Below are 22,015 nucleotides of genomic sequence, written 5' to 3'. Positions count from 1 at the left end.
ACATTTTAGTTGTAAAATTAATAAAAAAGAGAGAAGAATTCCTTAATTTTAGAAAGAAAAATTTAATTCCAATTACAATAAAAAAAAAATAACATATAACACATTTTGGTTGTAAAATTAAAAATATATTATAGATATTTAAATATTTATTATAAAATATTTTATTTTTATTATTTAAATTTTCTTAATACTTATAAATATTTTTATATATTATATCATTCTTTTGCAGTTTGAATAGACAATTTTTTTTTCTGCAGTGCTCTCTCTTATATAACGAAAACGATCCAAGGAATACGAATAAATTCTTTGACATTTGTATTTTACTGCCATATGCTGAATTATCTATTATTTAGATAGGACAAGAACAAACATAAGTACAAAGTGGCTTGGACTGACATGGACTTTTCTCTATTCACAAAGATCAGGATAGATATTCCAAGCGAATAAGCAACTCACAATAATCTTATTATAATCAAATAATAAAACCAATCATTCATTCAGGCTTTACTCTATTACCTGGGAGTTCAATTATTTCAGTGTAGTTGGAGTTATACAAGAATCTCAGCTACTCTATAATGGCGGAAATCAAAGGCAACCATAGACTCAATGTTTCGGAAGCAGTACCGTCTGATGATTCCGACAAAAAACCGCCAAAGACAAAGCGCGTTGCGTCGCTAGACATCTTCCGAGGTCTCACTGTTGCGGTAACTAACTTGTTTCTTCTCTCTCTCCGTTAATTAGCTAAGTTCACAATAGAGAAGTACGATTTGATTAGCTCATTAATGTTTCCGTAATTAATAAGTGATGCAGTTAATGGTGTTAGTTGATGATGCTGGAGGACAATGGCCGATGATTGGTCACGCGCCATGGAATGGTTGCAATCTTGCCGATTTTGTCATGCCTTTCTTTTTGTTCATTGTTGGCATGGCCATTCCACTTGCCCTCAAGGTTAGACAAATCTGATGGCTAACAAGGACTCTTGTACTTTACATCTATGCCTCCTTTAATTGTCAATGCTTCATTTTTTTTATGTTCAGAGAATACCAAATAAACTTGTAGCTGTGAAAAAGGTCATAGTTAGAACAATCAAACTCATATTCTGGGGTCTCCTTTTGTCTATGTCTGATAAAAACATGATTGAAAAATTTCATAAGCTTCACTCATCAATATTGACAATGTGAAAGTTATTTTGTTGACTTGTGCTGTAATTAATGAATCTAAATTTCATATGAGCAATTCCTCTCTTGATAAGACACATCTTAATGGTTTATTTTGATGATGAACCTCTATGATGAAGGTGGTTTCTCACATGCTCCCGACAAACTAACATATGGAGTTGACATGAAATGAATGAGGTGGTGTGGCATTCTTCAGGTGAGTGTAATAATTTTTCTGCTTTTCATAGAGCATACTATATAATATAGATAATACAATTAAGTATAGTTAATACTTCTGTTAGAGAATTGCGCTAGCATATTTGGTTGTAGCAATGGTGGAGATATTTTCAAAAAGTGCACAACCTAGAGATCCAGAACTGGCACCCACCCAATTTTCAATATTCAAATCATACTATTGGCATTGGTTAGTCTTTGACATTATGGTTATGGTCGATTACCAATATGAAATGCTTTTGAACATTTTATTTATTAAAATTTCAGGGTGGTGGCTGCATGTATACTTACCATTTATTTGGCTTTACTTATGGAAATTATGTTCCAGATTGGAGTTTCACTGTCCATAATCCAGATAGCATATATAATGGAACAACTTTTACTGTAAGCTTCCAATTGCATGCCTCTGATTCTATGATGCTCCAATCTTTATTAATTGTTTTTGCTCACTTGCTATTTCAAATTTAGGTGAAATGTGGAGTCCGAGGGAAATTAGATCCCCTTGTAATGCTGCGGGATACATAGACAGAGAGGTGCTTAGAATCAACCACATGTATAAGCATCCAGCTTGGAAGAGATCACAAGTGTGTTGCAACTCTAATTTTTAAACCAGACACTTGTTTCTACTACAAATTTGAAAACAAACTTTGCAAATGAGAGTTTCAAACTTTCAATGACTTACTGCCTTTTCCTCAGGCTTGCACCGAGAAATCACCTTTCGAAGGGCCATTTAGGAAAAACGCTCCCTCATGGTGTTATGCTCCTTTTGAGCCAGAAGGAATTCTAAGGTCTGTAATTAAAAATGTCTTTACATAGTTTGAGTTTTGATGACATGTAATATAATTATGATATGCGATTGCAGCTAATATCAGCTATTCTGTCCACAATCATTGGATTGCATTTTGGACATGTACTCATACACATGCAGGTGATGAAGCCTTTGAATCAAAGCAATTATCTAATAATCTTTGATTTTTCACATCTCTTCAACTTGTGCTTAATCTTTCAGTTGTGTAATTTTTAACATAGGATCATCTTTCAAGACTGAAGCACTGGATTCTCTTGGGTTTATCCCTTCTTACTTCAGGACTTATTCTTCACTTCACTCATGGTGAACTCTAAAAAACCAAGTGTTCAACTGGAATATCTTTACTATGTATTGTAACCACTCAGATGTTACTTCTTCGTGCACTGTAGCCATTCCTCTGAATAAGCAATTGTATACACTAAGCTATGTTTGTGTAACATCTGGAGCAGCAGCATTAGCATTTTCAGCATTCTATACAATGGTATTATTATATATTATGGAAGTTCTAATTGCCATTGTATCATGATAGTGATAGCTATTATCTTGTACAATGGATTATTATTGCATTGCTGGTTGATATTTGGGGCTTGAAACTATGGTTCATGCCTTTGAAATGGACTGGCATGAATGCCATGTTTGTGTACGTTATGGCAGCTGAGGGCATCTTTGCAGGATTCATCAATGGATGGTATTATGATCACCCTCATAATACACTGGTATTGTTCTTTCTTGTTTGAATTCAATTATGAATAGATACTATGTTATGTGGCACTATGTCTCTGTGTTTGATTGGTTTTTGTGGAGACAGGTATATTGGATCCAAAAGCATGTGTTCATCAAAGTGTGGCATTCAACCAAAGTTGGGATTCTGCTTTATGTAATATTTGCTGAGATCCTATTCTGGGCCGTCGTCGCAGGCATCTTGCACCTATTCGGCATATATTGGAAGTTTTAATTAATTTGAATTGTAATTAGAGTAATAACCATCTCTTGTGACTTTATATATCATTTTGTTTGTTGATTAAGTTCAATGTTGGAATCCTTTAGTAAAAAAAAAAAAATCAATGTTATTCCTAAAAAGGAACCAACTATTTATAACTAATATCAACTGATTTTTTTGCATTCTTTTTAAGACCTATATTATTAGAACATCTAAAATCATATAAAAAACACCAAAATCTCAATAAGAAAATACATTTGAAAGTAAAATAAAATATTCAAAGCAGATGATGATTTTATTGGAAGCCATCACAGAGATGAGTGAAGTGTTTGAAAATTGAAGTCAAACTTTAATAAATGTGAGGAGAAAACATTCATTTTAAAAGAAGGGTAATTATCAAATCAGTTCCAAAAATTTTAAAAACGGACATTTTAGTTCTCAAGAAAAATTAATACACAGATCAATTTTCAAGGTTTTACTCCGACAGACAAATCAGTCCCCGTTTATTTTCTGATAGAGTAATTACCCACATCAGTTCCCAAGAATTTAAAAAACCGATATTTTAGTCTCCAAAAAAAATTAATGTACAAATCAATCCCCGACGTTTCTCTTCGTTAGATATAACAGTCTTCCGTCCAAAAATAAAAATAAAATAAAATAATAATAATTATTAATTGCACAATAATATTGTATTATAATTTTTTGAACAAAAATAATGATAAATTTATTCATTAGATTCTTATATATATATAGTCACTCAATAATAATAATAATAATAATAATAATAATAATAATAATAATAATAATAATAATAATAATAATCAATAAAATTATTAGAGATTATTCTACAAGAAATTCAAGGTTAAAACTATTTGATATTTTTGTATTTAATATAATCAAAAGATGTCCTATCTAAAAAAAACATGTTTGTATTAAAAAATATGTATTAAAAAAATATTTTAATTTAGATTTATTTTAAATACATGTTTCTTTTAATACAAACATATTTTTTAAAATAGGACATCTTTTGATTATATTAAATACAAAAATATCAAATGATTTTAACCTTGAATTTCTTGTAAAATAATCTCTAATAATTTTATTTATTATTATTATTATTATTATTATTATTATTATTATTATTATTATTATTATTATTATTATTATTATTATTATTATTGAGTGACTATATATATATATATATATATATATATATAAGAATTTAATGAATAAATTTATTATTATTTTTGTCCAAAAAATATAAAAAATTATAGTACAATATTATTATGTAATTAATAATAATAATTATTATTATTTGATTTTATTTTATTTTATATTTGGACGGAGGACTGTTTTGTCTAATGGAGAGAAACGTTGGAAATTGATTTGTACATTAATTTTTTTTGGGACTAAAATGTCTGTTTTTAAAATCTTTGGAGACTGATTTGGGTAATTACTCTATCAAAAAATGAATTGAAGACTGATTTATCTGCCGGAGTAAAACCTAGGGATTAATCTATGTATTAATTTTTCTTGAGGACTAAAATATCCACTTTTAAAATCTTTGGGGACTAATTTGGATAATTTCTCTTTAAAAAAAACAAAATTAATTAAAATTCGAGCACATGTTAGTAACTGTAATTTCTTTTTTTTTTTTTTTTTATCTTTTCTTATAAAACCTTTTTAATTAGTAACTCTAATTTGTGCCTTTAGAGTACGGCTGACAATGGGTAGGGTAGGGTAGGGTTTGGACTCTACCCTAACCCTACCTGCGGGTTGAGAATCTCTCAACTCTAACCCTACCCGCACCCTAAAGTTCTAAACCCTACCCTACCCCTACTCTACCCGCAGAAATATCAATTTTTTTTAAAGTAAATATAAAATTCAATCATTTCAAATTTTATACATATTAATAACATAAAAAATAAAAAACTAATATTCTGAATTACTAAATTAACTAACTAGATTAGTGGTTGTTCACTTATTGTAAGTCATTACATAAGGGAAGTTGTGGGTTTAACTCTCACTTTCTTCACCATATACTTACTTTTTAATAAAATATGTGTTACTTATAAGGTGCAGGTAGGGTAGGGTAGGGTACACCCTAAACCCGTACCCTATCCTACCTGCAGGCATACCCGAACCGTACCCTACCCTATTCGCAGTGGGTCGGATAGCCTACCCTACCCGAACGGGTTGGACCGGGTTGGGTACCCGCAGGTAGGGTATGAATTGCCAACCCTACTTTAGAGCATGTGTTAACTTTTTTATTTTTTATGGTACCTCTTAGTTTGGCAGTCCAAATACTAATTTACCATGGATTCAAATTCTATTTTAAGAGTTTGTCATGCACATGACGGAATTTAAACTCTCGATATTTATTTAAATAAACTAATCATTAGACTAATCCAAATTAGTTAGAAGATATGCTAACTAGATCCTATGGAAATTAACATCCTTTACCTTTTTGTTTTTGGACAGTAACATCCTATACCTTCTCTATTTGAGGCAACCTCAAAGGGCTAATTTTAGATTTTTCTTTTTGTGGACCTGGGCTGATTTTTCATTTTGAAAAGATTACGATTCGGCCCAGTGATCGTCTTTGGTAACGAGAGAGTTGACCCATAAAAAATGGAGCGAGCAAGAGATTGGAGGAGTAAAGTGAAAAACTGTGGCTGAGGAATTGAAAATTGAGCTTACCTCTTGAACAAGGGATCCTGAATTGTGAGAGCATAGTAGCATTCTTGGTTGATAGGGATGGCGAGCGCCATGGTAGAGGATACCAACTTGGAAGATGATCAGCTGGCCAACATGACCACCGATGACATCGTCAGAGCTTCTCGTCTTCTCGACAATGAAATTCGCATTCTCAAGGTTTTTTATTTCCCCTTCAATCATTCATTCATCTTAGCGCTACGCACCCTAGGGTTTCATTCAATTCAAATCAATCCTGCAGGAAGAGCTGCAGAGGACGAATCTCGAATTGGAATCTTACAAGGAGAAGATCAAAGAAAACCAGGAGAAGATTAAGCTCAATAAACAGTTGCCCTACCTCGTTGGCAACATTGTCGAGGTTTCTCAACTATTCTCACCTTCAATTTCGTTGCAAACATTTGTAACTATAATGTTCCACACACTCTACACTTTTCTGACTTGATTTTCTATTGTTTTTTTTTTTTTTTTTACTTTCCAGATACTTGAAATGAACCCAGAAGATGAGGCAGAAGAAGATGGTGCCAATATTGATCTTGACTCCCAAAGGAAAGGAAAATGTGTTGTGCTAAAGACGTCTACTCGACAGGTTAAAAACCTTATAATTTCACTTCTTTTAGAGAGCAAGTTATGTTTCTATATAAAGATTTCCATCTGCTTCTGGTGTTCAAATATCGATGAGACTGATTTTTATTTATATGGAAAGCCTTTGGTGTAACTCTTATTCAGTTATGTTTTATTCTCACTACAGACTATCTTTCTACCTGTTGTTGGTCTTGTTGACCCTGAAAAGCTAAAACCTGGTGATCTGGTTGGTGTTAACAAAGATAGTTACTTAATTTTGGATACCCTGCCTTCTGAGTATGATTCTCGAGTTAAGGCTATGGAAGTTGATGAAAAGCCAACAGAGGACTACAATGACATTGGTGGATTGGAGAAGCAGGTAAGCTTTAGTTACTAACAATTTATCGGAGCCTTCAAAGGATCCCTCTGTTAAATAACTTGGTCTTTGGCTACAGATCCAAGAACTAGTTGAAGCCATTGTTTTGCCAATGACCCACAAGGAGCGGTTCCAGAAATTGGGAGTTCGTCCACCAAAGGGAGTTCTCTTATATGGACCTCCAGGAACTGGGAAAACTTTGATGGCCCGTGCTTGTGCAGCACAAACAAATGCCACTTTCCTGAAGTTGGCAGGTCCACAACTTGTGCAAGTATGATTCTTCCTTTTACTATGCTTGATAATTTGGCTGTTTATTACCCTTTTTTTTCCCTTCTTTTTATAAATGAATATTACAATTTTGTATTGATTGTTGTTATTAGATGATATTAGTTATTCTTATACTTCCTGTACAACTGCATTACTTCCTTCTGTTTCTATTTTCATCTTCTTGGGTGGATTGGAAGAATGATTTTAGTTACAATTTTATAGATGTTCATAGGAGATGGAGCAAAACTTGTCCGTGATGCCTTTCAGCTTGCAAAAGAGAAGTCTCCATGCATTATATTCATAGATGAAATTGATGCAATTGGAACCAAGCGTTTTGATAGGTATGAGTAGGCAGGGATTTAATTCAGTGTATGTAGTTCCTGTTTCAATTATAATGGTTCAGCAATGTTATGAGCTTATGGTGTACTGGGTGGCCAAATGCAGTGAAGTAAGTGGAGACAGGGAGGTACAACGAACAATGTTAGAGTTGCTGAATCAGCTGGATGGTTTTAGTAGTGATGACCGGATTAAGGTATCTCTTCTATTATTGTTGTCTATTGTCTTCTTTTTTCTGATTGATGTGATAAACAGAAATCTCGAAAGATGTTCGCTGTCTTTGGGTAAGAATACTTTAAGGGTTTAGCTAATATGTACCCAAAAGGTTAAGGTTACCGATAGTAGAAGTTTTTAAATTTTTTTTGTTACGAATGCATTGGAAACTTAAATGTTGTATATTTTATTTTCCATAAAAGCTTTCTGAATCCCTTCTAATATATCTCCTTAAAACCCTTCTGGGGTTGTTAGCCACATTACTTATTTATAATTTTGAAGTGTAACAACTAACAACTAACAACTAACAACTGAAATAGCGGTTACTTAGAAGTTGGCACAATACTCTCTGAAGGGTAACATTTCAAATATATTTCATTTTTTGTTCAGTTAGGAGTTAGGACTTAGGCATTTGAAATGACATATTCATTTATTCTCGTCAATGCAGGTCATTGCAGCAACAAACCGTGCAGATATTCTTGATCCTGCTCTTATGCGTTCTGGTAGATTGGACCGAAAAATTGAGTTCCCACACCCAACTGAAGAAGCAAGAGCCCGAATTCTGCAGGTTAGGTATCTTTAAGCTACATGCTGTCTTTATCTTGTTTTCTTTTTACCCTGACTTACTGCTGATGCTGAGATTGTGGGTTTTAGGTAGGTAAGGAAGAAGAGAAAATAGAAATACAGTGAATAATATGAAAACACTGATGATTATGTTATGGTGTCACACAAGAGAGGGCAAATAGCCTCTATTTATAATAATATTAGTGAAACCCTATTCGTAGATAAGGAAAGAACCATGTACAATCACTAATGCCAAAACTAATCGTATGAGACATTGTTTGATATATTAAGATATGATAGAGATATTATAAAATACTCCCTTATTTCTAACACACGTTAACATGATAGATCCATTCTCGAAAGATGAATGTTCACCCAGATGTCAACTTTGAAGAATTAGCTAGGTCTACAGATGATTTCAATGGAGCACAACTTAAAGCTGTCTGTGTTGAGGCTGGCATGTTGGCCCTTCGACGGGATGCAACTGAGGTATGCATAACTTGAAAAATCACATCATGACTACGCTTTCTTTGACTACTTATGCAACAGTTTTTAGCTAGCCCTAGATTGTTGTTTTAGCAATGATGTTTGTAATTTTTTGGTTTGATTCAATGCAAAAGCCCAAGTTATAATTTGAAATATAAATATAAATCTGCATTTTGTACAACTGCAGGTGAACCATGAGGACTTTAACGAAGGTATCATTCAGGTTCAAGCAAAGAAGAAAGCCAGCTTAAATTATTATGCTTAAGCTGGATTGAGGTGTCAAGTGCAGAAATCTGAGAGGTACTCAAGGCAATGGAAAGTCAATACTTTTGCTATTGTCTGTTTTTTTCTCGGTTCATGTTATGTAACATATAGCTTGCTCAGATTCCTGCATGTAAGGATAAACATTTCATCTGCTTGCTATTTGGTAAATTATTCACGTTACAAGGCTGCCAGGTTCTGTACGATCATTAATTATTGTCGTGAGACTGGTTTATGTTTGGTGTATGTGGCTGAGAACAAAATCTGAACATAATAACCTAACCTTTGTTTACTTGTACAATTAATTTAGTTAGTTTTGGTTAGGTCAAGACTAGGAGCACTCTAAGTAGTTTATAATCTACAGACGCAAAGCCAGCATGAAATCATTGCATAAAAGTTGGGACTTGTAAAGGGTCATAACAATTGTTCACACAATTTTCACTCCCAATTACTTGTAATATTTCATGATCCTATCTCTCTTCCTTTTACAAACTAACTACGTAATGTAGCTCATACTGTATGAAAAGGTACAATGTGAGATTTCCCCTCTTTCGTTTTATAGAATGTGTTTTGGGGTTTGAAGATATTAATTATTCTTTCGACACATTACACTTATTTTATATATTATAGATTTGTTTTTCTTATTAAAGGAACATATGTTAGCCAACGAACAGTATGAGTTATAACTCAAATGACATAGTCTTTTCATACTTATTTAAAAATTGCGGGTTTGAATTTTACTATCTTTGAATAAAAAAAAGGGGAACATATGTTAATTGAAATATTGAACATGCCCTTTTAGAGCACGTTTTAAAAGATCATAAAAAATACTTTAATAAAAGTTTTTGAAAAAGATAATTGTTTACATTTTTTATATAAAAAAATTAGAAGTTTTATTATAATATTATTAGAAGTTTTTTTTGGAGGTTTCGTTAATAATAAAATTTTTTATTAGAAATAGTTAGAGTGTTAGACAATTGAACGATACATAATTTAGGGATTAATATTTTTTCGTCAAAATGACCAGTATCAAAAGTGTGAATGATCATGTAGAAAAGGAAGGACTTTCAAACTAATTTGGTTGGAAAGAAGTCCAACTACAATAATAATAATAATAATAATAATAATAGTTTAATATAAAAACGAATTTAGTTAAGAAATCACCTATATTTCAACAGTATTAAACAATTTTTTAAAGTAATATTTTTAAGTTAAATTTTAACATTAAATCCTAAATTTTTAAAATAAAATAAATGTTAAAAAAAATAATTTTATAAATAAATAAACAAATATGTTACATATATACTAAAATTAACTATCAATGTCAACTATCGATATAAAATACACCATTGTGTTCGTCTCTCCGTTTTAAGTTCAACAAATCCAACCCCATTGCTTCCGACAGTTCCATCTGAACTTTCTTCCGATTGTGTTCATCTATTATTCCGTCTATACTTCCTTCCGACAGTTCCATTTGAATTTTCTTCTGATTGTTTCACCTGAGCTTTCTTCCGGGAGTTCTATCTGCACTTCTTTTTAATAAATCTATCTGCACTTTTTTTTTGGTAGTTTCGTCTACATTCCATTCTGACAATTTTTATCTGTGTCTGTTTCATCAATTTTTATAATTTTTTTATTTTGTTATTTTAAATAAATTTAAAGCTTATATTGTTAATTGAGTTTAAAAAAATATATTAAAATTAATTATATTTATTAAAATTATTTAACATATTTAAATATTTATGATAAAATATTTTATTTTCATTATTTAAATTCTTTTAATACTTATAAATACTTTTATATATTATATCGTTCTTATGCAGTTTGAATACACAGTTTTTCTTCTATAGTGCTTTCTCTTACTTATATAACACAAACGATCCCAGGAATACGAATAAATTCTTTGACATTTGTATTTTACTACCATGTGCTGAATTATCTATTACTTATATATTATATCGTTGTCACACACGCCTCCATGCACCACTAGAAACTCAATGTCTACCTCTAATAGCCGTACTTCTTCTAGTCGCATTTTGAACCTGTTTCTGATGTTTTCATCCATCATAGATCATACCATCCTCTTGGCCATGTTGTTTAGAGTGGAAGGAGGAAAACTCCACCCTCCGCTGCTACTGGATGTGTCGGCACGCACCACTGAAGGTTCTGCTGAATCCACCACCACTTTCATCTCCACCTACAACATTTTCACCCTTGTTGCCTATCATTTCGGAGTCTTCTTTCACCACTGATCACACCATTGTGTTCGTCTCTCTGTTTTAAGTTCAACAAACCAAACCCCATTGCCATCAGAGCCGTCACGCACCTCAACATGTCTGTTGCCTTCATCTCCCTCTTCATTATTTTCTAGATCCAATCTGGACTGCCCCTTTTGTATGCTAGATCAATAGTCCAGATTAAGGCCGCTTCTCCTAATTTGCGCCACCGGATCCGACCCACTTCCAGATCCGCGTGAAGGAGTACTATGTGTTCATAACAAGCAGCGGAAGAAAAGAAAGTAATCCTAAAGATCTATTTTGTGCTTAAATTTTATTCAAATAAACAATATATAAATCAGATCTAAATACCTGTGTATGCTAGTAAAAATTACTTTCTCCTACGATGGTATGAAAGCACTACGCGTATCCAGACCGAGACTAACATTTGCTGTCAACTCTTTGACCAATGGATATTTGATCTAAATTGAGAACCCTCTTACAACTCTTTGCACGCCATAAAATTCTTCTCCAAGAATTAGGCTCATATACGTTTATGTGTGTAGAGGTAAAAGAATAAAATTTTTGTGTTTTATTCTCATCTCTTTCCTCTACTCTTGTCATACATATATATAGTATGAGATTTGTTACTGATTTTAAATTTGAATCTCAATTCAAATTTGAATCATATCTTATTATTTTAAACTTGAATCTTTCAAATTTATGAATCATATCATAATTCAATTTGAAACAGAATCAGTTAGGATTTCATCCAAATTTATAATTCAAATTTAGAAATAGAATAACTAATTATTCTCAAATCTCATTTAATATTCTCAATTATCATACTATTATTATATTCGTGGTACTAGCAAAGAATATAATAATATTCCATTTGAATTAATATAATTATTTATTTGATCAAATCAAAATAATAATTAAATAATTCTACAGCAAGGATTAGAACACTCGTTAGTGTGTGTAACAACCTTGATTTTCGAGTATGCGAGATCTTTTCTGAAGACACAGATTTCTCCGAAAGATTAGTAAAGGGAACACCTCTTCTATATCATCAAGCATCTCAATCCTCATTGTCATTATGTCATCCTTAAGCTAGAACCTTTTCCGAGGCAAGCTCGATAACGCGGTCACGAAGAACCTAGTTTTTGAACCGTATCGGTTGGCAGATTTGATTCTGATTTTCATAAATAGTCTCTGTTTGACGAACCGGACTCGATTCATGAGAGGAGAGAGATAATAGTATAATATTATCATTATATTAGTATTAGAAAATGCTTGAATGATATTATAAGGTTACCTGGTCTGTTTTAGTTAAAAATAGAAAATCGGTTTAACCAGGTTTACGGTTTACTGGTGCAGCTTAGCACCAGCACTCTCTGATGACTTTAGCAATGCTAAGGCCTCATCATATATATTCTATTCTCATAATAAATATTTTACTAGTGTCATTTATGCTAGTAGCTTAGAAAATAATTTTTAGAGATGTTTTTACGAGTGTTCCGATACATCTAGTTTTAGTAGTTATACACCTGAGATATTTTAATATTATTTTAATCCACCTCCAAGCCAACCAATCACAACTCACCTTACACCCCCAAGACCTCCAAGGCTATCTCATTTCATCATTTTGGCCTAAAATAACGAGAGAAAAGAGAGAAACTTTCATGAACACTTAATCTTCAAAGCTTGATTTCTTCTGAACTAAAACTCAAATCAAAACTCCGATTTCACCAAAATGATCCTCTCTTCTTCCTCTACATAACCATGTAATTTATCAAGGATGGAAATAAGATGAGATGGCTGTTCCTTTCCCCTTTCAATTCGGTTTTCAAGGAAAACATGCTTAAACATGTGTTTTCTTGATGTTCTTCCTTAGATCTCTTGCTTAGCTTGACTTGTGGGCCAAAGATCTTTGATTTCCTGCACGTTTAAGGTGAGGATAACCTTCCTAAGATGCTGCTGAAGTTCGTTTAGTTGATGGTTTAGAGTTTTAAAGTTGTTCTTAATGTGTTTTAGGAGGAAAAAGTGCTTTAAGAACACTTCAAAGAGTAACCAGATTTGTAGCAGCAAATCAAGGTAGGATTTGACAAAATAAATCTTGATTGATTGTGTTTGAGTTGTGTGATTATGATATGGTTTGTCTGTGCTTGAAATTGATGGTTTATATGAGTGATTCTTGTTGAAATTTTGGTAAAAATTTGATGAAATTTGATGATATTCAACTTTGAACTTATGTTCTTCATGGCTGCCAGAAAAACGAAATCCTAGGCCCTAAATTGGGGTTCAATTTTTGTTAAAATCATGTAGAAAAGATGGGGTTTTAGTGGCTGGGAATTTATCTTGAATTATGGTAAAAATCGGTTGCTGAAAAGACTGAAAAACGGGTAAAAATAGAGAAAGAATTTGAAGAATATACGAAGAACACGAAGAACACTTTGAGTGTGATGAAGAACATTGAAGAACATTTTTTAGATCTTAAAAAGGGCAAGGTTGTAATTATTTTGGTGTTTAAGGGGTTATTTGGTAGTTTCTAAAAGTTAGGGTGGTTAAAGTAGAAATATTAGAAGTTACCGGTGTAAAAAATAAATTTTAAAGGTTAAAAGTAAAAGTGGGGTAATTTTCAAAATATATTAATAAAATAATGCAGAAAAGGCAGTTTTCTGTAAAAGCTTTAGAAAGACAACTTAAGCGCAGAATCTCATAATTACCTTCATAAAACACTTAGGGAGTGGTAAAAACATATTAGTGAGGTAAAGATAAAGGAAAGACAAAAAGTTAAAGAAGAGATAAAAATCAAGGAAAAGTCTGTAAAGTAATAATGACAGAAAAACAGACAGAAATTAGTGAACGAACTAGGGCAACATAGTTAGTCCTTGAGTTGCGACTAGGGTTAGGTATTATATGAAAAGTTAAACTGTTTCAGTATAGACTTAATGAACCTATACTTGGGACATGTTAACTATTCATAGCGAAATTTACATAAGCTTTAAATACATACGTTAAACAGAGAAATCAGAGCAGAGTAACAGAGAACACAGTAACCAGAGAAAAGTAAAGAGATACAGAGAAAAGAGTAACTAGAGTAGAATAAAGGGATACATAGAAAACAGTATTCTGATAAAAAGAAATGGTTTGAGTTAAGATGTTGTAAAAGTAAAAGCTGTAAAGTTTGTATAGTATGATTGAACAGAGAAAGAAAGAAGTACTGCATAAGAATGTGAAAGTGATGATGAATAATGAGAATGATAATGAATGATGATAATGAGAAAAAAGTAATATAACAAAGAGAATAGAGGAAAAGAGTGTAAAAATAAAGAGTTAACCCTTGTGGCATGACATCCTATTGTATGTTTATCTGATGCTTTTCCATTGGCCCTAGAGGTCCTGTGGGCCCAAGTTCACCTACAGTGAGTTGTTATTCCTGTAGGCCGAAGTTCACCTGCAGCGAATATCAATTGTGTATCTCAGGGTGTTGCTCCTGTAGGCCGAAGTTCACCTACAGAGAGTTGTGATACCTGTAAGCCGAAGTTTACTTACAGGGGTGCCATCTCTGTAAGCCAAAGTTCACTTACAGAGGTGCCATTTCTGTAAGTCGAAGTTCACTTACAGAGGTGCTATTTCTGTAGGCCGAAGTTCACCTACAGAAAGTTGTTGTGTTGTGTTTATATTATTCCTGTAAGCCGAAGTTCACTTACAGAGGTGTTATTTCTGTAGGCCGAAGTTCACCTACAGAAAGTTGTTGTGTTGTGTTTAGACTATTCCTGTAAGCCGAAGTTCACTTACGGGAGTGCTATTTCTGTAGGCCGAAGTTCACCTACAGAAAATAAGCCATATCTAGGACTAGTTCCTAGGTAATGTCGGGCTGCAGGGTGTAAACCGACACGTGAGCTCATGGCCTGTATAGGACAGACATGCATCATACTTGGTTGCGCATTTCCTCTGTTATGATTGTTGTTTGAATGTATGCTTTCTTTGTTTTCATTCTATTCTCTGTGTCTGTGTTTTGTTTTCTTGTATTATTTTGTTTGTGTTTTGCTTTCTATTTTCTCTATTTATCTGTTTCTTCTGTCTACTGCTTCTCGGTATTCTGCTATTTATCTGCTAAATAACACGGAATTAATGAACTTAACTAATAACCCCGACCCTACTAAGAACTCCCCAGTTCTTACCCCTTCTCTCTCCCTTCCCCCTTCAGATGGAAGCATGGGTACCCTTCCGTAGTTCGTTGATGACGTTCCACCTGACTTGAGTTTTCGAAGACTTAGAACGTACTTTTCCTCGCTTTAGTAGTTTAGAGGGACTAGGTGAGTATAGAGTCTAGACTAGCCTGGGTGCTAGCTTAGGGACCTCTTGAACAGGTCAGGACCTGGGATGTTGTATGTATATATATGTATATAGTTATTATCTAGCTATATCTAGGGGTGTTCTAACTAACAGTCTATACTCTAATAAAGGCTGAGTCACCGAATGTTGTCAACTACTTGTGATGTATTTATGTGTGGTTGTTTATAATTGTTTTATCTGTTATTATTTGTGAATTGATTATAAATGATTTTGTTTATTAATTCAAACGTTTTCAAAAAAAAAAAAGTACCTCACTAACTAACTATGCTTTTAACAACGAATCAGGCTCATATAATAAATAATAGATAATAATTAGGGAGACAAGTTGGTAGCGCTCAGTTTCTAGTATGATCATGACGTACCAGAAATTGGGTCGTTACAGTGTGACCCATAGGTTCAATATTAAGCGGGTAGTAAATTAGTCATACTAAATTTACTAATCAAGGTTGGCGTCTAGCAACACTCCTTAACGACCCGATAGTATGAAGTAATATATTTTTACTAAGAATCCGAGAAGAAAGGTGGATAGATGGCCGAGGTGCTTGTGGTGATGTTGATGATGTTGGAATTGCCGGTTAGCTACCTTCCTAAGAGCTTGCTCCAGTCCTCTCTTGGTGAGCTTCTTGAAAAGGAGGAAAAGGGAGAAACATTAAGCTAAGAGAGAGATATGAAATTAATAAAGTGCAAGTGAGAAAGAATGCCAAATAAGAATAAGGTTTCTCAAGTACATGGTAGCTACAACATATAAGTGAGAAATCGACTAAAGCATTGAGGCATATCACTAGCACCCGATGCATGAGTCAAGAAAGCACATAAGTATAGGCCAAGAAAAGAGCAACTCAAGCATTAAAATCAATAAAGACGAACACATGCAAGAATGGTGAAGACATGAGAGAAGTATTAACTCAAACTACTCCAAAGCAATGAAGCACAAAAAGAATAATATGGAGTTAAATCACTAATTCATGCATGATGTTATAAGAATAGCAAGGTTAGAATGCACAAGGAATGCAAGTCTTATGAAAAAGAAGCAAAGAGTTGGAAGCATAAAACAAAAATTGAAGCAAAGGCTCATTGGTTTTTTTTTTTTTTTTCACAAGCACTTGGTGTGCATAGTACGAATCAACAAGCAAATTGATAAAACCTAGTATATATCACACTCAAAATAAAAGGCAACAATCATAGCATAAACAAGACAAAACAAAGTAAAAGGCACCAAGACAATCTATTAAATTCACAAAATTTGAGAGTGAAAATCCAACACCAATGAAAAAATAACAAGTTTAGAAAATAAAGAAGAAGAACTACTACGAATAGCAAGACTAAATGCAATTAATAAGAACAAATGTGATAAAATATTATAATCAAAAGAAAAGTAGAAAGAAGAGAAGTTGAGAAGTAAAACCTTGAAAGGAGGGGGGAGAAGAAATAGAAAAAAATGTAAGTAATAAAAGATGAGAAATGTGAAAAGAGAAGAGAGAAAGGGAAGAGAAAGAATGGGGTGAAAAGAAGAAAATAAGAAAAAGAAAGGAAGGAAGGGAGAGGAAGAAGCAAGAAAGACAGAAACAAGAGTAGAGTAGAGGTGAAGAAACAGGGCAGCGTACCAGTAGCTGAAGTTGCGAAAACGACGCGTACGCGTGGTCACGCATGCATGCGACAAACAGGGAAAGGAAGGTGACGCGTACGGGTCCGTCACGCGTGCGCGTGAGATGCAGAAAAAAGAACCCGACGCGTACGCGTCAGTCATGCATACGCGTGAGGGTGTATCGTGCCCCTCGCACGGTCCCAGCACAACTCACTATTTGGACCATGTGGTTCGCACAGCCCCAGCACAAAAAATTCACAATCCAGGATTGTAGGACCACGCGTACGCATGGGTTACGCGTAGGCGTGGGGGAGCTTGTGCGCCTCGCACCCACCAGCACGGTCCTGGCACAACTCTCTATCCAGGCCGTGTTGCTCGCACAATCTAAGCATGGTGTTTGCATCACCAAAATTTAGGCCTCGACGCGCACGTGTCGGTCACGCGTATGCGTGATAGTCCCTTTTTTTCAGAAATTAAGGCAAAGCAATTATGGCACATTTTTGGCATCTATGCAAGCAAAATACTACAATAATTCTTAAAATTGCATGGTAACAACCAACATTTCCAAATTAAACAAACTAACATAGATGAAAACTTCATGAAAAAACCATCATTCAAACATACCTAATCAAACTCAAAAGATTCGTACCATATCTAATCAAACATATCTAATCAAAGAGATGAAAACAAAATTAAAGAAAATATAAACAAGAAAGATCATACCATGGTGGAGTGTCTCCACCTAGCACTTTTGTTTAAAGTCCTTAAGTTGGACAATTGGGGATGCCCTTGCTATGGTGGCTTATACTTGAATTCTTCCTTGAATCCCCACCAATGTTTGTATTTCCAATAGCCTTCGGGATCCTAAATTATGCATACCATGCTTCCAATAAATCTCAAGCAAGTAATAAGACCCCAAGATTGATGATTGTTGATGTGTATTCCGGGGTCCCATACCTTGTTTGTTAACACCCTTTCTTCTTGATCTTCATACTTCTATTCGGGTGATAAAATTCTTGAATTCTCCTTCGAACTCCTAATCCTCATCCTAAATCCATTGAATTGAGCTTCACTCCACCATCAGACCCCAAAATTTGAGCTTCCATCTACTATGCACCTTGATTCTCGTTGCCAACCAATATCCAACTCTTTCTTACTTTCTAACCCATAAAGAGCTCTAAGTCGATCATTCGTTTCTAACAAAGCATATTGATATGGGCCAAGGAAATTAAAGGATGAGATGATTACCCACTCAATTTGTAATATGGATGGTGACTTAGCAAGGAAGATATCCAATGGCCTAGGAAATGCAAGCTTCACTCCTTTTGAGTCCTCCTTGATAACTTCCACTTCTTGACAACTTTCTTCATTTTCTACTTGTTTGTTAACTTCTTCCAACTCTTCTTCATTGATCAAAAAATGTATTGGGGGTTGTGCACATTCCTCCTCAACTTTGGTTTCACATCCAATGGAAGAAGCTTCAGCAAGATCACCAATGTCACTTGGTGTAGAGTTGTCTTCAATGATGGAACTTACCTCTTGCTCAACCTCCCCTAAATCTTCAACTATTTCTTCGTCTTCAGGGATCTCTACCTCCTCCACTTGTTGCAAGACATAATCCATCTCCTTGTTCTCAAATTGAGATTCTAAAATTTCCTTCATACTCCGCTCTTCGGTTGATTTTCCACATTCATCCGTGGAGATGCTTTGTTTGTGGAATGAATCCCATAAGTCCAAGTTGGCTTTAATTTTGGCAAGTTAGCCATGATAGCTTCATGCTTTTTTTGGGCTTCCTCTTGCTCCTTTTGAAGTATGATTGCTTGAAGCCGGTTCATTGCTTCCTTGAGATGATCCCTTGGTTCTTGTTTCACTTGGCTAATATAATTAGGATCATGTTGCTCTTGGATCAATGGATATGGGTATTCTTCCATGGAGGGTTGTGGTGGGAAGGAGAATTCATCATGTGATTGGAAGTTCTCATATATGGGAAGTGGTGGTCCAAGAGGGTTGTGGTGGTAATGATGTTGGAGTGGTGGTGGTTCAACGGGTGCTCATTCATAATGGTCACAAGGGTGTGCATAAGGAGAATATGGATTTGGATTGTGTGGAGGTAATTGGTGGAAATAGGATGTGGATTGAGAGTGAGGTGGTTGAGGACTATATTGAGAGTATGGTGCATGGAATGATGGTGGTTGAGTGGCATAGTCATGACAAGAACCACCATATCCATTGGGTTGATATGCACTATAGGAGGGGTTACAATCATAGTAACTTGGATGAGGAGGTTGCCATGATGGTTGCCCATATGGATGTGGCCCCCTTCTCAAGAATTCTTTCCTCCCATAATGTGAGCCATCATTAAAGTTTCCATTACCTACAACATAGTCATGACCATATCCAAAACCACAAGGATGAGAATTCATATAGAAAAGAGAAAATCAAAACAAAGAATATAAAAAAGCAAAGAAAAAGCAAACTCCTAAATACTAGCAAAACCTAGAAATAACCAAAAAGCAAGCTATTCACAATATTAACATATGTACAATAACCAACAATAAGCACACATTGCATTCCCCGACAATGGCGCCAAAAACTTGATAAGGGATAAATGTCGGTCTAGAATTTCTTAAAGGAATTTTGTTGCAGGCATAGTCTAAACCAACAATTAGCCTTCAATCAAAGTTTGAAAGGTTGTCACAATACAAATCAAAATAACCGGGAGTATTAATCTTGGGTCGTTCTCCCTAGGTATTGCAATCGAGTGCTCAATTATTGGCTATGAGGAAGATCGGGGGTGAGATAACAATTGACAAGAAATGTAAATAACAAGAAAGTAAATGGTAATTAACTAACAAAGGAAAGAAAATCAAATGGTAAAAAGATCTTGGCAAGGGTTGATGGTTAAGGATCACTATCCTTGTTACCAACCATAATATGATAATTACAAGGATCACTCTCACTTTGTCATCTCCAAAATTGGAGAAAAGTCAAGTGAGCTTAATTGATCCTAATCCATAAGTCCTAGTCACTCACTAATTAATTAGTAAAGAGTCAATGAAAACAAATTATCAATCACTTGGACATTAGTAACTCAAGGTCACCCAAGTTACCAACCCAAGCCAAGAATGGAAAAATCTAATCCATATCTAAAAGAAACTTTTCATCAAACACCTAGAGTGCAACAAAGTAAACTTCATACAATGCAAGAATTAATAAAAACCATAACTAACCCAAGAAAGAAATTAATAACAACAACGAAAGCAACCATCAAAAGACATGAAAACATAAAATTGCATAAAAAGGGAATTGAGATTAACAAAAGAGTTCATGAACTAAAATTGGTAACATAGAGGAATTAACAATAGAAGTAGATAAACTAGGATACTAGAACAATAAAAAGTGAAGAAAACTAAATTAAAACAAGATTGAAACCTAAGTCTAAAAAGAAATTAAACTAAGAAACCCTAAAATCTAGAGAGAAGAGAGAGCCTCTCTCTCTAGAATTCTCTAACTATCTAAAAAACTAGACTAATGAAATGTGTGTTCCCTCCTCCTTCACTCCCAGCCTATAATCTTTAGACTAGGATCGAAACTGGGATAGAAGGAGCTCTGAAATCGCCCCCAGTGTGTTCCCTTAAGTGAGGCACGTGCCGCTTGTCACGTGCATGCGTCAGCCATGCGTACGCGTGGGTCGACTGCTGCACCTGGTCACAGGTACGCGTCAGTCACGCATACGTGTCGGTACCAGCTTCTCAATTCCTCTATTTCTTGTGTTCCTTCCACTTTTGCATGCTTTCTTTCCATCCTCTAAGTCATTCCTGCCCTATAAACCCTGAAATCACTTAACACACGTATCACGGTATCGAATGGCAATAAGAGAGGATTAAGAATTAGCATTTTTAAGGCTAAAAAAACATGTTTTAAACCATGACACACAATTAGGAAGAAATCTTAAAAACATGCAATTTATATGAATAAGTGTGACAAAAGTTGACAAAATTCACTCAATTCAATCCAAAATAAACCATAAAATTGTGGTTTATCAATACTTTGTTGAGATTAGTGAAATCAACACACATGCTCCATTTACCATTGTATTTTTTTAACCATTACTATGTTGACCAGTCATGTTGTGAACCTGATTTCCTGTTGAAACCGGCCCTGATGAGCTTCTGTGTTTCTTCTAAGGACGCTTGCTTTTTCTCAAGGCCGAGGTTTTGTTTTTTTTAAGATATAGGTCGGGAAGATGGGTTGAGTGCCAAGTTGTGAGAGATGATTGAGGGATCAATCCCGGGAATATCAGCAGGGGTCCATACGAAAAGATCGGCATATTGTTGTAGGAATGATTGAATTGAACTTTTTTCCTTCTAGCTTAGAGTGTACTAACATAAGTAAACTTATTAGGATCATTAGTAAAATATACTTTTTGTAGTTCCACCATTGGTGTTGGTCACTCAAGGAACTCCGCTCTTGGGTCAAGGTCTGCAAGTGCTGGGAGTTCATCAGAATTATGGACATTGTTCACTATGGGTCAGTTTGGAAGTTTCAGACTGATGTTGTAACACTGACGAGCTTCACGATAGTCACTGTGGATAGTTGCAATAAGATCGTCCTGCCAAGGGAACTTAACACAGAGATGAATTGTAGAGATTATAGCGCCGAACTTATTTAAAAAAGGTCGGCCAAGTATTAAATTATAAGGGATAAAGCAATTGACAACTAAGTATTAAATGTCAGAAGTTTTAAATAATGGATGCTCATCGAGTGTGGTTTGGAACCACACAGATCTCAATACTAGGACACGTTCACCTGAGAATCCGACCAGGTCTCCAGTGGAGGGCTGGAGTATGTTATTGCTCAGCTTTATTTTTTGAAATGTAGAATATAACAGAACGTCTGCACTACTTCCTGGGTCTAGCAACACTTTGCGA

The 22,015-nt window shown here is 34.4% G+C and overlaps 1 protein-coding gene and 1 pseudogene across 1 annotated transcript; both read left to right on the top strand.

The window, feature by feature from the left end:
* Window positions 1-459: 459 nt before the first annotated feature.
* Window positions 460-3,301, top strand: LOC112772754 (uncharacterized; annotated as a pseudogene).
* A 2,307-nt stretch (window positions 3,302-5,608) lies between these two features.
* Window positions 5,609-9,219, top strand: LOC112771026 (26S proteasome regulatory subunit 6A homolog). Its single transcript, XM_025815576.2, has 10 exons — window positions 5,609-6,013; window positions 6,096-6,212; window positions 6,333-6,440; window positions 6,603-6,794; window positions 6,871-7,062; window positions 7,281-7,399; window positions 7,503-7,590; window positions 8,056-8,175; window positions 8,520-8,660; window positions 8,845-9,219. Exons 1-10 carry the CDS (start codon window positions 5,897-5,899, stop codon window positions 8,920-8,922), a joined length of 1,272 nt encoding a protein of 423 aa, XP_025671361.1. The 5' UTR covers window positions 5,609-5,896; the 3' UTR covers window positions 8,923-9,219.
* The last annotated feature ends 12,796 nt before the right edge of the window (window positions 9,220-22,015 follow it).

The sequence above is a fragment of the Arachis hypogaea genome, chromosome 18 (genome assembly GCF_003086295.3).
Source record: "Arachis hypogaea cultivar Tifrunner chromosome 18, arahy.Tifrunner.gnm2.J5K5, whole genome shotgun sequence".
NCBI lineage: Eukaryota > Viridiplantae > Streptophyta > Magnoliopsida > Fabales > Fabaceae > Arachis > Arachis hypogaea.
The sequence above is the reverse complement of the archived record's forward strand: the minus strand, read 5'-3'. Positions and strand labels throughout refer to the sequence as shown.